Below are 18,933 nucleotides of genomic sequence, written 5' to 3'. Positions count from 1 at the left end.
CACTCTCGGGGTCCGGACGTGTGACTGTGCAAAATTTTATGGCTGTAGCTGCGACGGTGCAGATGCCTATATATATATATATATATATATATATATATATATATATATATATATATATATATATATATATATATATATATATATATATATATATATATATATATATATCTCTCTATTAGATAAAGAACAACACAGCAGCACATGTACATGAATCTAGGCCATGTGAAAACACAGACAAATATTCAATATGAATTATACTTCTCAAAAATATTTTACATAAAAACATTTTCAAAACCTTTTTTTACATAAAACTTAGTTATAGATAAAATGAAGATTCTTAGCGCATAAATTGGCCAATTGATGTGTGGCCATCAACCACGGCAAGGTGATCTCCCTCTGATGGGTCCTACACTACCATTCATGCCACTTCTGGGCCACCAGCCTACAACTCTGGACAAAACATGTCACTTCGGGCTAAACCTACAATTTATGGGAAGGTAGAGTAGATTACCACCACCTGCAAGGTCAATGGGAGGAGTGCATGATCAGTGGGGATTCATTTTATCTATAACTGTAAGTTTTATGTAAAAAAAATTTTTGAATTTTTTTATGTAAAATATTTTTGAGAAGTATAGTTCATATTGAATATTTGTCTGTGTTTTCACATGGCCTAGATTCATGTACATGTGCTGCTGTGTTCTTCTTTATCTATATGATGCAGCTTGTACGTGTTCACATTAGGAGTGCTGGTTCTTTTTTTTTTCTCTATTTGATGTATTGATGCGGCTGCATCCCGACTGATCTTGCACTCCTCCCATTGACCTTGCAGGTGGTGGTAATCAACTCTACCTGCCCATAAATTGTAGGTTTAGCCCAGAGTGACATGTTTTGTCCAGAGTTATAGGCTGGTGGCCCAAAAGTGGCATGTATGGTAGAGTAGGACCCATCAGAAGGAGATCACCTTGCCGAGGTTGATGGGCACACATGAATTGGCCAATTTATGCGCTAAGAATCTTCATTTTATCTATAACTGTAAGTTTTATGTAAAAAAAAAATTTGAAATTTTTTTTTATGTAAAATATTTTTGAGAAGTATAATTCATATTGAACATTTGCCTGTGTTTTCACATGGCCTAGATTCATGTACATGTGCTGCTGTGTTCTTCTTTATCTATATGATGCAGCTTACAGCTTGCACGTGTTCACATTAGGAGTGCTTGTTGTTGTTTTTTTCTTTCTCTCTCTCTCTCTCTCTCTCTCTCTCTCTCTCTCTCTATATATTATATATATATATATATATATATATATATATATATATATATATATATATATATATATATATATATATATATATTATCTCTCTACCTATCTATAATCTTTTGCAATTTTCCTATAAGGTATTGATAATAGCGTAGTCTTGGAAACACCAGGGCATATAAACAAAAAGCTGTGGAAGTCTGGTTTGGGCATGTGATACATGTGTAACTCTTACACTACTTTTCATCAAAGGATTAGTGTTTCACATCAACCTGTTCCTGTTGCCAGGCTTGCTCTGTGCTCTAAAGTGGCAAACATACAGTAATTATTCTATTCTTCAATCTGGAATAGCAACCAAGCTGTTGTGTTCATAGGCAATATATTTCAGAATGCATTGCTATTAATGTCAGCCTGTTTACTGCATGCCATCTTCGTTTTCATGATTTATTCATTAACTTTCACAGTCATTCTCAGCACATCTCCAAGCAACCTGTACCTTTAATCCCCCCACTTCCTTCCTCTAAATAGTAACTCTGTAGAATACAGACAATAGAGCAACTTTCATGTCTGTACTAATTGCAGCTCTATTCTTTATTCAATAAGATGATTTATTTCATTCCTTTTCTCTAATCAGTCTCTGGAATAAGGCAAGAAATGCTGGGGAAAAGGTGACCAAGTGTTGTGTGTGCGCCGATGTATAGATTTACTGCTATAGCTATACTTCACAAATGTTACTATATCTGAACACTGTATATAGTGAAGTCTAAAAGTTTTTATAGGTAACATGTCCGGTGCTCTAAAGGGAACCGACATTAGATGGATTCATGATTCTCAAACTTCAGGCAGCATAAACTAGCCACTGATTTTTATTGGAGCCATGTAAGTTTTACTCTGAAATGTTGCAGAGAGAACCTGCATTCATGAGCCGGCCAAGAACTATATCGGCATCTCTGTGCAATCCCCTAGGCTAGGTCTCCATTTGTGTGTATATTATCTTTTACCGGTCTGTTAATATTGTGCTCATTACTGCCACAATATTTCCAAGTAACCCCTCAACCCCCCAATCAGTGGCTGTAGTCCGAAACCCCTCCAGTCAGTGATTGACTGAGCAGGCACATGTCTGAGTCGGGATGTCATCTCCACAGCAACTAAAGTACCCATTGGTAAGGTGAGTATGACTACTTTTATGCTTTTAAACTGCTCCTGGCTGAATAATCTATTCTTGGCTGGAAGCCTCTTAATTTATTCTTTATTTACTTTCATTAACTTAGTTATCGGTTACAAGATAAATTCCAGCAGGATAATGTCTAATTTGTACTTCTTTTTAACATTTATGAAGAATTCCTTTTGCCTCCTTCCAGTGCCCTACATAAAAATAACTTTTAATATTTGGCAACCACATACTCTACCTTAATATACATTTTTGTTGATGTTGACACTATGTCGCTTATGTTGGTTTGTATGATATGTGTGTGTATATAATATAGATTTGTGAAAGGTTTGAGGTTACCCATGACTAACACATTGATGACCTACAATATCAGGTTGTTGGGTCATCCATATTAGTTTGGTGGGTTTCAGCACTCTGATATCATCTGAGAATCACCTGTATTTGTTAAGAAATGTTGGAGATAATTGGCCATTTTTGTAATTCAATGGCTGCTCAAGTCTGCCAGGACATTAATTGCTCCTTCATTATGTCTCGTCAGACTGCTGAGTAGGAGGTGTCCCTCTCTGTCTACTGTAAGTTCCCTAATAAGACAATCGGGAAGTGATATTATTTGCGACAATGCCTTTAAAGAAACATTACATGGTTTTTGTTTTTCACAAAATTTAAGGTATATACATGTATAGTAGCAAACCACTAAATGCTTTGATGCATTAAGAGAGCAGGCAGTAGCACTTAGATCTGAATGTACCTGTCTGTTACAATATTATGGTTCCTTTGAATTAGCTGTATTATAATATAGGAATTGTTGGCTTTAATACTTTGCTTCTGTACAATTTTTCTTGTGATTTCATCTTGCCTTCTTAATGAAGCTGTTATGGATCCTTAACAAAATTCAATTGGTCCATTTCACTAATGATGGAGGGTGTTGGCTTTATATAGGACATTAGAATGTCTATGAAAAAGTGAACACCAAGGTGTGGACAGCCTCAAAAGGAATGTACAGTGGTCAAAATTATTGTTGTGAGCTGTTAAGCAAGTTAAAGATTAAAGGATCTCTAAAAGTACTACAGTTAAATATGACACATTTTCTTTGACTATATATATATATATATATATATATATACATATATATATATATATATATTTTGCCTAAAATATATATATTTTTTTTATATTTCAAAAATTAGAAAAAGGAAAATTGTTTTGGGCACCCTTTGAGATTTGTATGCTCAGATAACTTTGACCAAGGTTTCAGACCTTAACCCCTTCATGACCAGGGGATTTTTCGTTTTTCCGTGTTCGTTTTTCGCTCCCCTCCTTCCCAGAGCCATAACTTTTTTATTTTTCCGTCAATTTGGCCATGTGAGAGCTTATTTTTTTGCGGGACGAGTTGTACTTTTGAACGACATCATTGGTTTTAGCATGTCGTGTACTAGAAAACGGGGAAAAAAATTCCAAGTGCGGTGAAATTGCAAAAAAAGTGCAATCCCACATTGGTTTTTTGTTTGGCTTTTTTGCTAGGTTCACTAAATGCTAAAAATGACCTGCCATTATGATTCTCCAGGTCATTACGAGTTCATAGACACCAAACATGACTAGGTTATTTTTTATCTAAGTGGTGAAAAAAAATTCCAAACTTTGCTAAAAAAAAAAAAAAAAAAAAATTGCGCCATTTTCCGATACTCGTAGCGTCTCCATTTTTCGTGATCTGGGGTCGGTTGAGGGCTTATTTTTTGCGTGCCGAGATGACGTTTTTAATGATAGCATTTCGGTGCAGATACGTTCTTTTGATCGCCCGTTATTGCATTTTAATGCGACCAAAAAAACGTAATTCTGGCGTTTCGAGTTTTTTTCCCGCTACGCTGTTTAGCGATCAGGTTAATACTTTTTTTTATTTGATAGATCGGGCAATTCTGAGCGCGGCGATACCAAATATGCGTAGATTTGATATTTTTTTTATTGATTTATTTTGATTGGGGCGAAAGGGGGGTGATTTAAACTTTTATGTTTTTTTTATTTTTTTCACATTTTTTTAAACTTTTTTTTTTAACTTTTGCCATGCCTCAATAGCCTCCATGGGAGGCTAGAAGCAGGCACAGCACGATCGGCTCTGCTACATAGCAGCGATCTGCTGATCGCTGCTATGTAGCAGAATTGCACGTGTGCTGTGAGCGCCGACCACAGGGTGGCGCTCACAGCGAGGGGCAATCAGTAACCATAGAGGTCTCAAGGACCTCTATGGCTACAATGGAGACGCATCGCCGACCCCCGGACATGTGACGGGGGTCGGCGATGACGTCATTTCCGGCCGCCCGGCCGGAAGCGGTAGTTAAATGCCGCTGTCTGCGTTTGACAGCGGCATTTAACTAGTTAATAGGTGCGGGCAGATCGCGATTCTGCCCGCGCCTATTACGGGCACATGTCAGCTGTTCAAAACAGCTGACATGTCCCGGCTTTGGTGCGGGCTCACCGCGGAGCCCTGCATCAAAGCAGGGGAGCCGGCATCGGACGGTATAGTACGTCCGATGCCGGTAAGGGGTTAAGTAGCCGGTTAGGATTATGGCTTGTTCACAATCATCGTTGGGAAAGGCCAGATGGTGAAAATTTCCCAGCTTTAACCTTGTGCCAAAAAACAGCAGCAATGATTTTTCTGAGTAGCTGCAGAGCACTCTGAAAATGAAAATGGAGGAGGCCCACAAAGCAGGAGAAGGCTATCAGAAGATGGCAAAACGTTTTTAAGTTGCCCTTTCCTCAGTTTGAAATGTAATTAAGAAATGGTAGTTAAGAGGAACAGTGGAGGTCAACATAAAGTCTGGAAGATTAAGCAAAATTTCAGTGAGAGCTCATAGGATTGCTAGAGAGGCCAATCAGAATCCCCGCTTGACTATAAAAGACATTCAGAAAGATATAGCGGACTATGGAGTTGTGGTACATTGTACTACTGATAAGAGACCCCTGTACAAATATGGCCTTCATGGAAGAGTCATCAGAAGAAAACCTCTCCTGTATCCTCACCATAAATGTCAGTGTCAGAAGTATACAAAAGAACATCTAAACAAGCCTGATGCATTTTGGAAACAAGTCCTGTGAACCGATGAGATTAAAATATTACTCTTTGGCCACAATGATCAAAGGTATGTGTGGAGATAAAGGGCATCAAAGAACATCTCACCAACCATTAAGCATGGGGGTGGATCATTCATGCTTTGGGTTGTGTTGCAGCCAATGGCAAGGGGAACATTTTACGGGTAGAGGAAAGAATGGATTTAATGAAATTTTGACAAATTCTTGATGCAAACTTAACACAATTTGAAAAAAAGCTGACGTTGAAAAGATGAAGGCTTCTACAAATAGATAATAATCATAACACACTTTAGAATCCACAATAGACTACCTAAAAAATCACAAGCTGAAGGTTTTACAATGTACCTAGCAGTCCCCTGACCTGAACATCATTGTAAATCTGTGGCTAGACCTCAAAATAGCAGTGCATGCAAGAGACAACTCTCTCTCTATATCTATCTATCTATCTATTGCACACATACATAATGTATGTATATGTATTTGTGTATATATATATATATATATATATATATATATATATATATATATATATATATATATATAATATATATCAAAAAATCTATAAATGAGGTGTGTCCAAACTTTTGGTCTGTACTGTATATATAATATATCAAACTTTTGGTCTGTACTGTATATATAATATATTATACGCACACACAGTTGTACTCAATAGTTTACATACCCTGGCAGAATTTTTACTTTCTTGCCCTTTTTTTCAGAGAATATGAATGATAGCACCAAAACTTTTTCTCCACTCATGGTTAGTGGTTGGGTGAAGCCATTTATTGTCAAACTACTGTGTTTTCTCTTTTTAAATCATAATGACAACCCAAAACATCCAAATGACTCTGAACAAAATTTTACATACCCTGGTGATTTTGGCCTCATAACATGCACAGAAATTGACACAAATGGGTTTGAATGGCTACTAAAGGTAACGTCCTCACCTGTGACCTGTTTGCTTGTAATCAGTGTGTGTGCATTAAAGCTGAGTGAGTTTCTGGGATCCAGACAGATTCTTTCATCCAGCCACTGATGTTTCTGGATTGTGAGTCATTGGGAAAGCAAAAGAATTGTCAACAGATCTACGGGAAAGGGTAGTTGAACTGTATAAAACGGCAAAGGGATACAAAAAGATATCCAAGAAATTGATCATGCCAGTCAGCAGCGTTCAAACTGCAATTAACAAATGGAAAATCAGGGGCTCTGTAAAAACAAAAGGACAGTCAGGTAGACCAACAAAAATTTTGTCCACAACTGCCAGGAAAATTGTTCGGAATGCCAAGATAAACCCACAAATAACATCAGCTGAAATACTGGACTCTGAAAAACTAGCGGTGTGGCTGTTTCAAGATGCACAATAAGGAGGCACTTGAAGAAAAATGGCTGCATGGTTGAGTCGCCAGAAGAAAACCATTACTGCATAAATTCCACAAAGTATCTTGCCTACAATGCACAAAACAGCACAGAGACAAGCCTCAAAACTTCTAGAACAAGTTAATTTGGAGTGATGAGATTGAACTTTTAGGGCACAACCATAAATGTAACATTTTGAGAGAGGTCAACAAGGCCTATGATGAAAGGAACACCACTCCTAATGTAAAGCATGGAGGTAGATCGCTGATGTTTTGGGGTTGTGTGAGCTGCAAAGGCACAGGAAACCTGGTCAAAGCTGAAGCAAAGATGAATGCATCACGTTATTAGCAAATACTGGAGGTAAATTTGCACTCATCAGCCCGGAAGCTGCGCATGGGACGTAATTGGATGTTCCAACATGACAACGATCCAAAACACAAGGCCAAGTCGACCTGTCATTGTTCTACAGCAGAACAAAGTGAAAGTTCTGGAGTGGCCATCTCAGTCTCTTGACCTTAACATCATTGAGCCACTCTGGGGAGATCTCAAGCGTGCAGCTGATGCTAGACAGCCGACAAATTTACAGGAACTGGAGGCTTTTTGCCAAGATGAGTGGGCAGCTTTATCACCTGAGAAAATAAAGAACCTCATCTACAACTACCACAAAAGACTTCAAGATGGAAATACACTGTATTAAGAAATGGGGTATGTGAACTTTTGATCAGGGTCATTTGGATGTTTTTAGGCTGTCATTCTGATTTTAAAAAAGAAAACACAGTAGTTTGAAAATAAATGGCTTCATCCAACCACTAACCATGAGTGGAGAAAAAGTTTTGGTGTTATCATTCATAGTCTCTGGGGGAAAAAGGCCAAGAAGGCAAAAATTCTGCCAGGGTATGTAAACTTTTGAGCACAACTGTATAGAGGGAGAGATATCTTTTACATGCCAGTGTATTGACAGAAAATTACTTGTTTGTTTTTTTCTTTCTTTAAACTTATTAATTGAAAACATACTCAATACATTTTGTGAACTTTTTCTAATTTTAAACTATCCAGATATGTATTTTCTTTCTGGTCTGTGAATATTATAGTATAGCGTTAATTTTCCGCTAGTCGTCTTATTACAGATAAGAAAGCAATGTAAGGTATCCTGCTATTAGAATGCAAGAGGCAGAGATCACAGGGTCACAGCAGTGACAGAAGGTGATGGTTACAGCTCACCTCCTCCGCCTGTCTGCAGTTCTCTGCACATGTTATGTATGTAACATGTCTGGAAGAGATGACTTGTTGACTTCCATGACAAAATGTATGGCTTTATAATATCTATTGAACATGCAGTGGTCTTTACTTTTACTGAGATACTTGAAACCAAATTGAAAATACAATGCCACACAGTCCAAATTCATGAAATTGGCTGGAAGATCTTGCTGTGAAATGCCCGTACTGACTAGAACATGGATTATTGTCGTGCATGCAATTGTCAACTAACAGTACCTGTCTCTATTACAGTACAATATTACCTTTATTGTTGTACTGCTCTTTACCTGTGCCAGGAGGAGCTTTTCTTTCGGATGCCTGGTGTCCGCAGATCCATTTTATTTTCCTGGTACATTGTGTGTACTGTATAGGACCTTTAAAAAGCTTTTGTCCTTTATTGTACATTAAATGCAATTTACAGCGTCCAGTAGCAAAATTCCACTTTAATTTTGTAATAATACGCTTTAATGTCTATTGTCTATTTTTATTTTAATCTTACTTTGGAATAACATTTTGGATAACTCGGGGAAAATTATTTATTTTTTGTTGTAAATTAAAAAATGTAACTTTAAAATAGTCATTGTGGAAGAAATCAATATTATATATTGAGGAACCACTGTATCTCTGAACTGCTGTTAACAAAGAACAATAGCGGCTCTGACAAGACAGCATATATAACCAATACACAAAGTCTTGCAATTAGCATAAGGCTGGAGGGAAGGCCTCCAAGCCCAATACATATTCAGAATAATGGTATGGGTGCAATAGTAGCATTTCATCATTTGTTTTCCAGAAGACCTATCAAATTGTAACCGTAGATAACGATCCAAAGAAAAAAGTAGAAAGAGAAGAAATAATGGAATGTTATTGACTTCTGTACCTTACCTATCAAAGTACCATTAATAGAGACCTAGTTTTAATTTTTGCCTGGAGTCAGCCAAGTTTAAAAAATGTTAAGATTCCTTGAACTAAGAACCAGGGATACCACTTGGCGAACCACATAGAAATCAAACAGATCTTCTCCCCATATGCAAAAATATTACAAGTCCCAGATAACCCTTTTTAAGATGACAGGTCTGTGTGCCAAGGTTAAATTGCACTTAATTTGTTGTGTTCTGGAGATTCTTGAAGTAAAATCCGTTTTAACGATCCCAGAGTAATTATGTGGAACAAAAAGCAGAAAATGAGAGGTTCAGTGCCAGTGATTCAGCTGCTTTTGTGAGTTGTACTACCTTGTTTGTACATCTTTGAATTGTAACGAAGAGTGTACATGAGGCCAAATAATGTGTTCTGAGCATTTTATTTTCCTTCTTTTAAAGATGTTTGTAGTTGAGAGGATTGAAGGAATGAGCTGCAGTCTTCATGAGTTCAGTATTACTGGATCTACTTATGCTCCAGAGGGGCAAGTGTAAGTATATTTGTCAAACATTCAGCCTTTCTGTCGTCCTGATAAAAATACATTATAAATGTATTGTTTTTTTTAAAAGCTACTTGGAATGGTCTTCATATGGATATCGTAACTTTGTTGGACAAGCCTAAATTTCACAAAATAAAGCATTTTTCTGGTATTTCTTTTACATCATATATTCATTTGTGACTTAATTTTTCAAGTGGCGTTTTGAATTTTGACTGGCATTCCTTAATTGCTAAGCCTAGCCTCCAGTTGGATAAACACAGAGGAGGGCTGCGCTACTGGAGTAAATAAAGTCTTCAGAAATGACTTAAGTGCCTTAAGCAGAGAATCGGCCAATGTTTTTCTGATTACGCGCTGTTAAAGTCAAACACTAACTGCAGCGGTCCTGCTGCTGGTGGAACAGTGTCAGCTCTTATTCTTGTGTAGGCGCAGATCACAGAGTGACCTACGTTGAATCCAAGTGGATCCCAGTAGGTATTTGTTTTACACCTTCAAGTTCCTTGGGAACCTTTTTTCACCCAGACAACATATTTAAGCTTATTTGAATGCTTTTATTTTGTTGGAACAGCTTGAAGGATGATAATCCTGTGCAGTGTGGAGATTATGATGGTTTGGTGGAACTGGCTACAATCTGTGCTCTCTGTAATGACTCCTCTTTGGATTTTAATGAGGTAAGTACAAAGATATTATTTAAAAAAATCGTCATCTTCTGAAATGTCTATAATTTAATTGTAGTAAGGTACTGATTTATTGACAACACATTCATTTTGTAGTCCAAGGGAATATATGAAAAGGTGGGAGAAGCAACAGAGACCGCATTGACTTGTCTGGTGGAAAAAATGAATGTATTTAACACGGATTTAGCGAAGCTTTCGAAGGTGGAACGAGCAAATGCCTGCAATTCTGTGAGTATGCTTAAATATGTAAACCGGTCTTTCGAACTAGATGTGAACCTGTGCTTGGATGTTATTGCATTACATATTCAATGGTTTACTAATATATCCTGGATGTCCTAATAACCTCTTTCAAGATTAGTCAGTGAAAGCCAAATTCCAGCAATCAGGGCCTATGTCATAGTATATTGTTGCTATTCTGTTGAATATAATTGTTCACATGTTCAGTCAGTGTAAGGTTAGGTTCGCATTGCGTTGTATTTTTTTGACACATCAGTGGCTATGTCGGTTCTTCTGTCTAAAGACCAGAAAAACTGGATTCGGGCAGAACCGCTATCATGGCCTTTGACTTTAATGAAGCAGACAGTCACTTTCTGGTCTTTCTGACCTGTTTCAGTTGTCTGTCTTTTTGGGATGGCCACAAAAGCATTAATATACCACGCTTTTGTGCCTGCCTCCAAAATTGGAACTGGAGAGTCTTTATAGCGTACGTACAGTGGGCACACTGAGGATTCACCAGTCTTGGAGTGACTGCTGACATGTACCCTTAGGCTGAAACAACCCCTTTAAAGACTTCAGCTGGAAGCCTCGATGGAGCCACTTATGTGTTGCAACAACATGTGAAGGTGGTCTTGGAGGTCCTGGAATTGTATACTTTCCTGCTTTTATAAACAGGAACTAGCATACTATTTTCCAAACAGTAGTGCTTTTCCTAAAAGATTCCTAATGTCAGCTTGGGGTCTCTATAAGGCCAATTAGTAAGAGTCCATCTTGAATTATACTCCTACTTTCAGTTCTAGATTATTAAAAGATGACGCAATGTAATTGATGTGTAAACTTTATTTACACCATAAACAGTTCATTACAACAGTTCCATGGATTAATTGTGGATAAACTAAGAAGGTGAATAAGGTGTTTAGAAGAATCACTCTTTCATGTCTAACAGGTTATAAAGAAACTTATGAAGAAGGACTGTACTTTGGAGTTCTCTCGTGATCGCAAATCCATGTCAGTTTATTGCACGCCTGTTAATTCCAGTGGTGCAGCGTCTGGAAGCAAGATGTTTATAAAGGTAATGTAAGTAAGATTGTTATATTGCAATTTGTGTACAGATTTTTGAGAAATGTGGATGCTATGTTATATGGAATAGTTGTCCCATTAAAGCTTATGGACCTCATACAGGGTAATCCCTGCTCAGGGCCCTTCTCTATGAGCTTGTGCTGAAAGCTACTAACTGGCAGTGACTATTACTCTGCTATAGTACATGCACAATTATTAACCTAAATAATTACAGTTGAAATAAGCAGCTGACCGCCTTGGCAAAATCTAATTTTTTTTTTGGAGGCTTCTAGAAGTAGGACCACAGAAAACAATCATCTGATCACTGCAATAGCTCTTATATCAAAGGGGTTTCCATGATGAAATGAAATATAACACCTACCTATTAATGAGGATTTTGCTGTATTTTTACGGCATCTGTACACATTGGTGGCACGCAGGCTGTTCAGAACCATCAAGATAAATGTAAAGCATGATGATGACACCAGCATAAAAGTTGTGCCCATACCACTGCCTGCAAGTGGATGCTTATGATAACTCCAATTTCGGCCATTTATCCCTTAGGTGCTGCAGTCAGTGCTAACTTCAGCAGCCCCATAGTGTGATGTTAGTAAGTAATGGTAGGACGCTGATTAAATTTTGTTGGCATACCATAACTACCATAAATAGTTGACTTGTAGGCCATGACTGGCAAGAATGCTTTTGAAACAAGGTGTTGTAATGCAGCTATTAAAGCCGAAAGGGAATCCATCAGTAAGTTTGACCTCACTCCCTAAACCCTTTAAAATCATTATGTAAAAGTTTACTAGTGGAACATGTTAATGTTAAATAATACAGTAAGACAGCACACTCTTTTTAATGGAAATATGTACAGAATTTATACTTTAGTCCTACCCAATGCCATATGAATACAATTTTAAATCCCCAAATCAGGTTTGTACCTTTTGTCTTTTCTCCTTTCCAAATTTATAGACGTTAAACACGAAGATATATTTCTTTGCAAATGTAGTAATATATGGTAAAATGGCTTAATACAAAAAACAAAACCCTTATCATAGTAAGTAAATGGAAAAGCTAAAAAGTCATGGCTTTCTGAGGGTAGCATGGTCAAAGGGAACCTGTAATGTCCTCAGATGCTATTAACCTGAAGATATAGAGGAAATTTGCAGGTCAGTAACGTGCCAATGTTGTCCAGTCATCTTATTGAAAGCATGGCTATTGGGAGGAAATGAACCTTATTCTTCCTGAGTTGCGGGTTTCAGTTATAGAGGTGTGCTGGAGGAGTTTAAGTCCTCTCTCTGTACACAGTGTGTAGTGGCTAGAAGCACGCCGGGGCAATTTGATAGCACAAATACACTCTAGAAGGGCTGTCAATCAAAATACTGGGGTGGGCTTATAGCGAAGCAAGTGAAACCACTTCTGTACGGATCTATGACTGAAAGCCGGACGTTCCTGGTAGGAATTCCCTCCAGTAGCCGCACTTTCATGGCTTATGACAGGTCACTGACCCTTCAGTGACTGCCCCCTATTTTACATACTGCATAGAATATGGATTGAAAAAAAAAATCACATTCATCAGGCAGGTGCTGGCGGCGCCTGCACTGTAGCATTTTAGACATATAATTTTGTTGAGGAAAAAAATGTATCTTAATGAGAATGGCACTGGCGGACAAACCTGTGCAGCAGCGGAACTTGCTTGTTCCGATAGATGCTACTGAACAGATGCCAGCGCTATTTTGCTAGAGAAAAACAAAATTAGGCTCCATCAAAATAGCGGTGCCTGCGCAGTAGCATCTATCAGAATGATGCTACTGCTCAGACGCCACCAGTGCATCTTAATGGAGCCTAATTTTTTTTTTACTGTGGCAAAATGGCGACAATTGCTGCTATTGGACTGCAATAGATGCTACAGCATCGGTGCCTGCCTGATGAATGTTTTTTTTGTTGTTTGTTTGTTTTTCAAACCAAATTCTATGCACTATGTAAAATAGTGGGCAGTGACCTGTCATAAGCCATATAGATGATGATAATAATAACCATAATCTTTATTTATATAGCGCCAACATATTCCACAGCGCTTTACAGTTTAACAGTTTCAAACACAAGTCATAAGTAACAACGTTAACAATACAATAATTAAAGCACGATAAGACAACCCTGCTCGTGAGAGCTTACAATCTTACAATGAGGTGAGGGAGATACAAAGTACAGGAGCTTATTTACAACTAGCTGTTTCCAGCCAGCTAACGCTCGGCACGCTGATTGCTATCTAATTAACGCTGCTGGTGATTTAACTAAAGTAAATAATGACAACATTCAATAGCGCTTACGCAGGTGGTAAATTAACTTAAAATGAAGTTAATAACAATAATAATCATTAAAAATCTGAATAATACTAATGCATTTTATTCACAATGCAAAATCAAAAACAAACTGGATTCAGTAAGATGTGCGTTTTTTATTCATTCCAGCATCTAAACAAATTTCATAACGAAACATAAATTAAGTTAAAATTTCTCTGTAAATACAATTAAATGTATAGTGATTTTCAAATATCTTTTCTTGACTTCTACCAGGTACAATTATTAGGATTATGTGTTGTATTGTGGTGGGGGGCGGGATTATGTGTTGTAATGTGGTGGGGGCGAGATTATGGGTGGTGATGGGGTGGGATTATGGGTGGTGATGGGGTGGGGTGGCGGGATTTTGGTTGATGATGGGGTGGGGGGCGGGATTATGTGTGGTGATGGGGTGGGGGGCGGGATTGTGTGGTGATGGGGTGGGATTATGTGTGGGGCGGAGCTACTGTGCAGGGGCTGGAATTAGCAAGTGTGATGTGGGCGTGCGAGATTGTGTGGTAACGTGGTGGGGGCAGGATTATCTGTGGTAATGTGGTGGGGGGCGGGATTATGGGTGGTGATGGGGTGGGGGACAGGATTATGGGGGGTGATGGGGTGGGGGGCGGTATTATGGGTGGTGATGGGGTGGGAGGGCGGGATTTATGGGTGCTGATGGGGTGGAGGGCGGGATTATGGGTGGTGATGGGGTGGATTGCGGGATTATGGGTGGTGATGGGGTGGGAGCAGGATTATGTCTGGTGATGGGGTGGGGGGCGGGATTATGGGTGGTGATGGGGTGGGGGGGTATTATATGTGGTGCGGCGGAGCTACTGTGCAGGGGGCGGAATTAGCAAGTGTGATGTGGTGGGGGTGCGAGATTGTGTGGGAACGTGGGGGGGGTAGGATTATGGGTGGTGATGGGGTGGGGGCGGGATTATGGGTGGTGATGGGGTGGGGGCGGGATTATGGGTGGTGATGGGGTGGGGGCGGGATTATGGGTGGTGATGGGGTGGGGGGCGGGATTATGGGTGGTGATGGGGTGGGGGGCGGTATTATGGGTGGTGATTGGGTGGGAGGCAGAGCTACTGTGTAGGGGGTGGGATTAGCGAGTAATCACGATGCCTCTTACATTATATATGTATGTATGTGTATGTATATATAGATAGATAGATGTATATATAGATGATGATGTATTTACAATGATGGCCCAGCCATCTTCAGGGGGTGGGGGATAGATAGAGATATTGAATTGGGCTACACACGCGCCCTTACACATAAAATGACTTTTATTAGGGAACGTGATAGGCCGCTCTGAACAAATGTTTTGAGGGCGCGCCTAAAATTATGCAAATTGTGAATGGTCCTAATTTCTTGGGGTATAGCATTCCAGAGCATTGGCGCAGAGAGGGAGAAGTCTTGGAGATGTAGAGATATAGATGAATACCTAAGAAGAGCACCACATGAAGACCCCCCCATAGGCCGCCCCGCACCACAAGCATATTATTAACTGAAAATACAGATTAACCCCTTCACCCTGAAGCCTGTTTTCGACTTCCTGACCAGGCCATTTTTTTCAATTCTGACCACTGTCACTTTGAGGTCATAACTCTGAAACGCTTCAACGGATCCTGGTGTTTCTGAGACTGTTTTCTCGTGACATATTGTACTTTATGATAGTGGTAAAATTTCATCGATTTGACTTGCGTTTATTTGTGAAAAATGGAAATTTGGCAAAAATTTTGAAAATTTTGCAATTTTTAAACTTTTAGTTTTTATGCCCTTAAATTAGAGAGTCATATCATACAAAATAGTTAATAAATAACATTTCCCACATGTCTACTTTACATCAGCACAATTTTGGAAACCTAATTTTTTTTGTTAGGAAGTTATAAGGGTTAAAAGTTGACCAGCGATTTCTCATTTTTACAACAAAATTTGCAAAACCATTTTTTTTTTTTTTTAGGAACCACCTCACACTTGAAGTAACTTTGAGGGGTTTATATGACAGAAAATGCCCAAAAGTGACACCATTCTAAAAACTGCACCCCTCAAGGAACTCAAAACCACATTCAAAATGTTTATTAACCCTTCAGGTGCTTCACAGGAATTTTTGGGATGTTTAAAAACAATTGAACATTTAACTTTTTTTCACAAAATTTTTACTTCCGATCCAATTTGTTTTATTTTACCAAGGGTAACAGGACAAATTGGACCACAAAAGTTGTTGTGCAATTTGTCCTGAGTACGCTGATACCCTGTGTTTGGGCACATGGCAGAGCTCGAAAGAGAAGGAGCGCCGTTTGACTTTTCAATGCAAAATTGTCTGGAATTGAGATCGGACACCATGTCGTGTTTGGAGAGCCCCTGATGTGCCTAAACAGTGGAAACCCCCCACAAGTGACACCATTTTGGAAAGTAGACCCCCTAAGGAACGAATCTAGATGTGTGGTGAGCACTTTGAACCCCCAATTGTTTCACTAAAGTTTAGAATGTAGGGCCGTGAAAATTAAAAATATTTTTTTTTCCACAAAATGATTTTTTGCCCGCAATTTTTTATTTTCCCAAGGGTAATAGGACAAATTGTACCCCAAAAGTTGTTGTCCAATTGGTTCTGAGTACGCTGATACCCCATATGTGGGGGGGAACCACGGTTTGGGCGCACGGCAGGGCTCGGAAGGGAAGGAGCGCCGTTTGGAATGCAAACTTAGATGGATTGGTCTGCAGGCGTCAGGTTGCATTTGCAGAGCCCCTGATGTACCTAAACAGTAGAAACCCCCCACAAGTGACCCCATATTGGAAACTAGACCCCCCAAGGAACTTATCTAGATGTGTTGTGAGAAATTTCAACCCCCAAGTGTTTTACTACAGTTTATAACACAGAGCCGTGAAAATAAAAAATCCTTTTTTGTTCCCACAAAAATTATTTTAATGTATTTCTATGCAGCCGCACGCTCTGGTCCCGAGTGCCGGCGGCAGTGCGGGACTTGATGCGAGAGACTCGTGCGAGTTTCTCACATTGAACTCACAAGTGTGACCCCGACCTTAAGGCCCCTTCACATTAAGCGACGCTGCAGCGATACCGACAACGATCCGGATCGCTGCAGCGTCGCTGTTTGGTCGCTGGAGAGCTGTCACACAGACCGCTCTCCAGCGACCAACGATGCCGGTAACCAGGGTAAACATCGGGTAACTAAGCGCAGGGCCGCGCTTAGTAACCCGATGTTTACCCTGGTTACCATCCTAAAAGTAAAAAAAACAAACAGTACATACTTACCTACCGCTGTCTGTCCCCGGCGCTCTGCTTCTCTGCACTCCTCCTGTACTGTCTGTGTGAGCACAGCGGCCGGAAAGCAAAGCGGTGACGTCACCGCTCTGCTTTCCGGCTGACCGACGCTCACAGCCAGTGCAGGAGGAGAGCAGAGCACAGCGCCGGGGACAGACAGCGGTAGGTAAGTATGTACTGTTTGTTTTTTTTACTTTTAGGATGGTAACCAAGGTAAACATCGGGTTACTAAGCGCGGCCCTGCGCTTAGTTACCCGATGTTTACCATGGTTACCAGTGAAGACATCGCTGGATCGGTGTCACACACGCCGATCCAGCGATGTCCACGGGAGATCCAGCGACGAAATAAAGTTCTGGACTTTCCTCAGCGACCAACGATCTCCCAGCAGGGGCCTGATCGTTGGTCGCTGTCACACATAACGATTTCATTAACGATATCGTTGCTACGTCACAAAATGCAACGATATCGTTAACAATATCGTTATGTGTGAAGGTACCTTTAGGCAGAGTGTAGCAGCTCTTGTAAAGTTGTCTTTCACACAAGATAATAATCTATGAGGCAAAGACAGGATAAGTTATTGTGCATCTCAGGGCAGTGCAACATTTCACCCATGAACTGCAGGTCCAGCTTTAACGAAGTACTACAGCTTTTGGAATCTACAAAACGGGGTTTTCTGATAAAAACCATTACAGGAAGCTTAAATGTACATCCCAAGAATGTAAAAAAAAAAACCATACAAGCGACTACTCATATTTTAATGTAGCAAGGGGGTATCTTTTGTTTGCTTTAAAAATGAGTGGTGTTGTACGGCATGTATAGTGGTATTCTACTACCACCTAGTGTACAGTTTGCTACTGTAGTTTATCCATGGTTGCTACTAGATTATTCTGTAGAGTAATTGTTATAAATCTAGTAATCCAGCAAGTATTGCTTTGGTTATGCAGAAATAAGTATATGGTGATTGTGACTTTCTGTGCATTTCTTGCAAGACTTTCCTTTAGCTACTTGAAATTCAATGCTAAATAGGATTGTAGGATTGAGAGTAAAAAGACTTTTATAGGATATATTATCAGTTCTAATGAAAAAAAAATCAGACAAATTATGAAAAAAAACCTCAATACACTGGGTTAGTTTTTTTTTTATTTGTTCTTTGTACATCTTGCTAAAAAAAAAAGTTTTTATTTTAGGGTGCTCCTGAAAGTGTAATAGAACGCTGTAATTTTGTTCGTGTGGGTTCTACAAAGATTCCTTTGACTCCATCTGCCAGAGAGAGAATCATGTCCAAGATTCGAGACTGGGGTACTGGTATGGATACACTTCGTTGTCTTGCTCTGGCTACACGGGATCTGCCACCAAAAATGGAAGACATGCAATTAGATGATTCGAACAAGTTTATCAATTACGAGGTAAGAGTTTCTGAATATCTTTGTATAATAAAAGTATTAATGGTTTAATTGTACTAAGCCTGTTGTATTTCATCTTAGACAAATTTGACGTTTGTTGGGTGTGTGGGCATGCTTGATCCGCCTCGTAAAGAAGTAACTACCTCAATTCAGATGTGCAAAAAAGCTGGCATTAAAGTGATAATGATAACTGGGGACAACAAAGGCACAGCAGTGGCTATTTGCCGAAAAATTGGAATTTTCTCCAACTCTGAGGACATAGCAGACAAGGCTTATACTGGCCGGGAGTTTGATGACCTCCCATTAGAGAAACAGCGGGATGCATGCCGCAACGCTCGGTGCTTCGCCCGTGTGGAACCAGCACACAAGTCCAAAATTGTAGAATATTTGCAGTCCTTTAATGAAATCACTGCTATG

General features: G+C 39.4%; 1 protein-coding gene across 1 annotated transcript in view; it reads left to right on the top strand.

Moving 5' to 3' along the window:
• Positions 1-18,933, top strand: part of LOC138665353 (sarcoplasmic/endoplasmic reticulum calcium ATPase 3) — a 332,774-nt gene that overhangs the window by 240,232 nt on the left and 73,609 nt on the right. Inside the window, exons 9-14 of the mRNA XM_069752757.1 lie at positions 9,444-9,532; positions 10,107-10,209; positions 10,312-10,443; positions 11,378-11,503; positions 18,301-18,519; positions 18,598-18,933. Of these exons, the coding sequence (XP_069608858.1) occupies positions 9,444-9,532; positions 10,107-10,209; positions 10,312-10,443; positions 11,378-11,503; positions 18,301-18,519; positions 18,598-18,933 (1,005 nt within the window). The remainder of the gene's footprint in view (positions 1-9,443; positions 9,533-10,106; positions 10,210-10,311; positions 10,444-11,377; positions 11,504-18,300; positions 18,520-18,597) is intronic.

The sequence above is a fragment of the Ranitomeya imitator genome, chromosome 1 (assembly GCF_032444005.1).
Source record: "Ranitomeya imitator isolate aRanImi1 chromosome 1, aRanImi1.pri, whole genome shotgun sequence".
Taxonomy (NCBI): Eukaryota; Metazoa; Chordata; class Amphibia; order Anura; family Dendrobatidae; genus Ranitomeya; species Ranitomeya imitator.
Note: the sequence above shows the minus strand (reverse complement) of the source record. Positions and strands in the feature narration are given on the sequence as shown.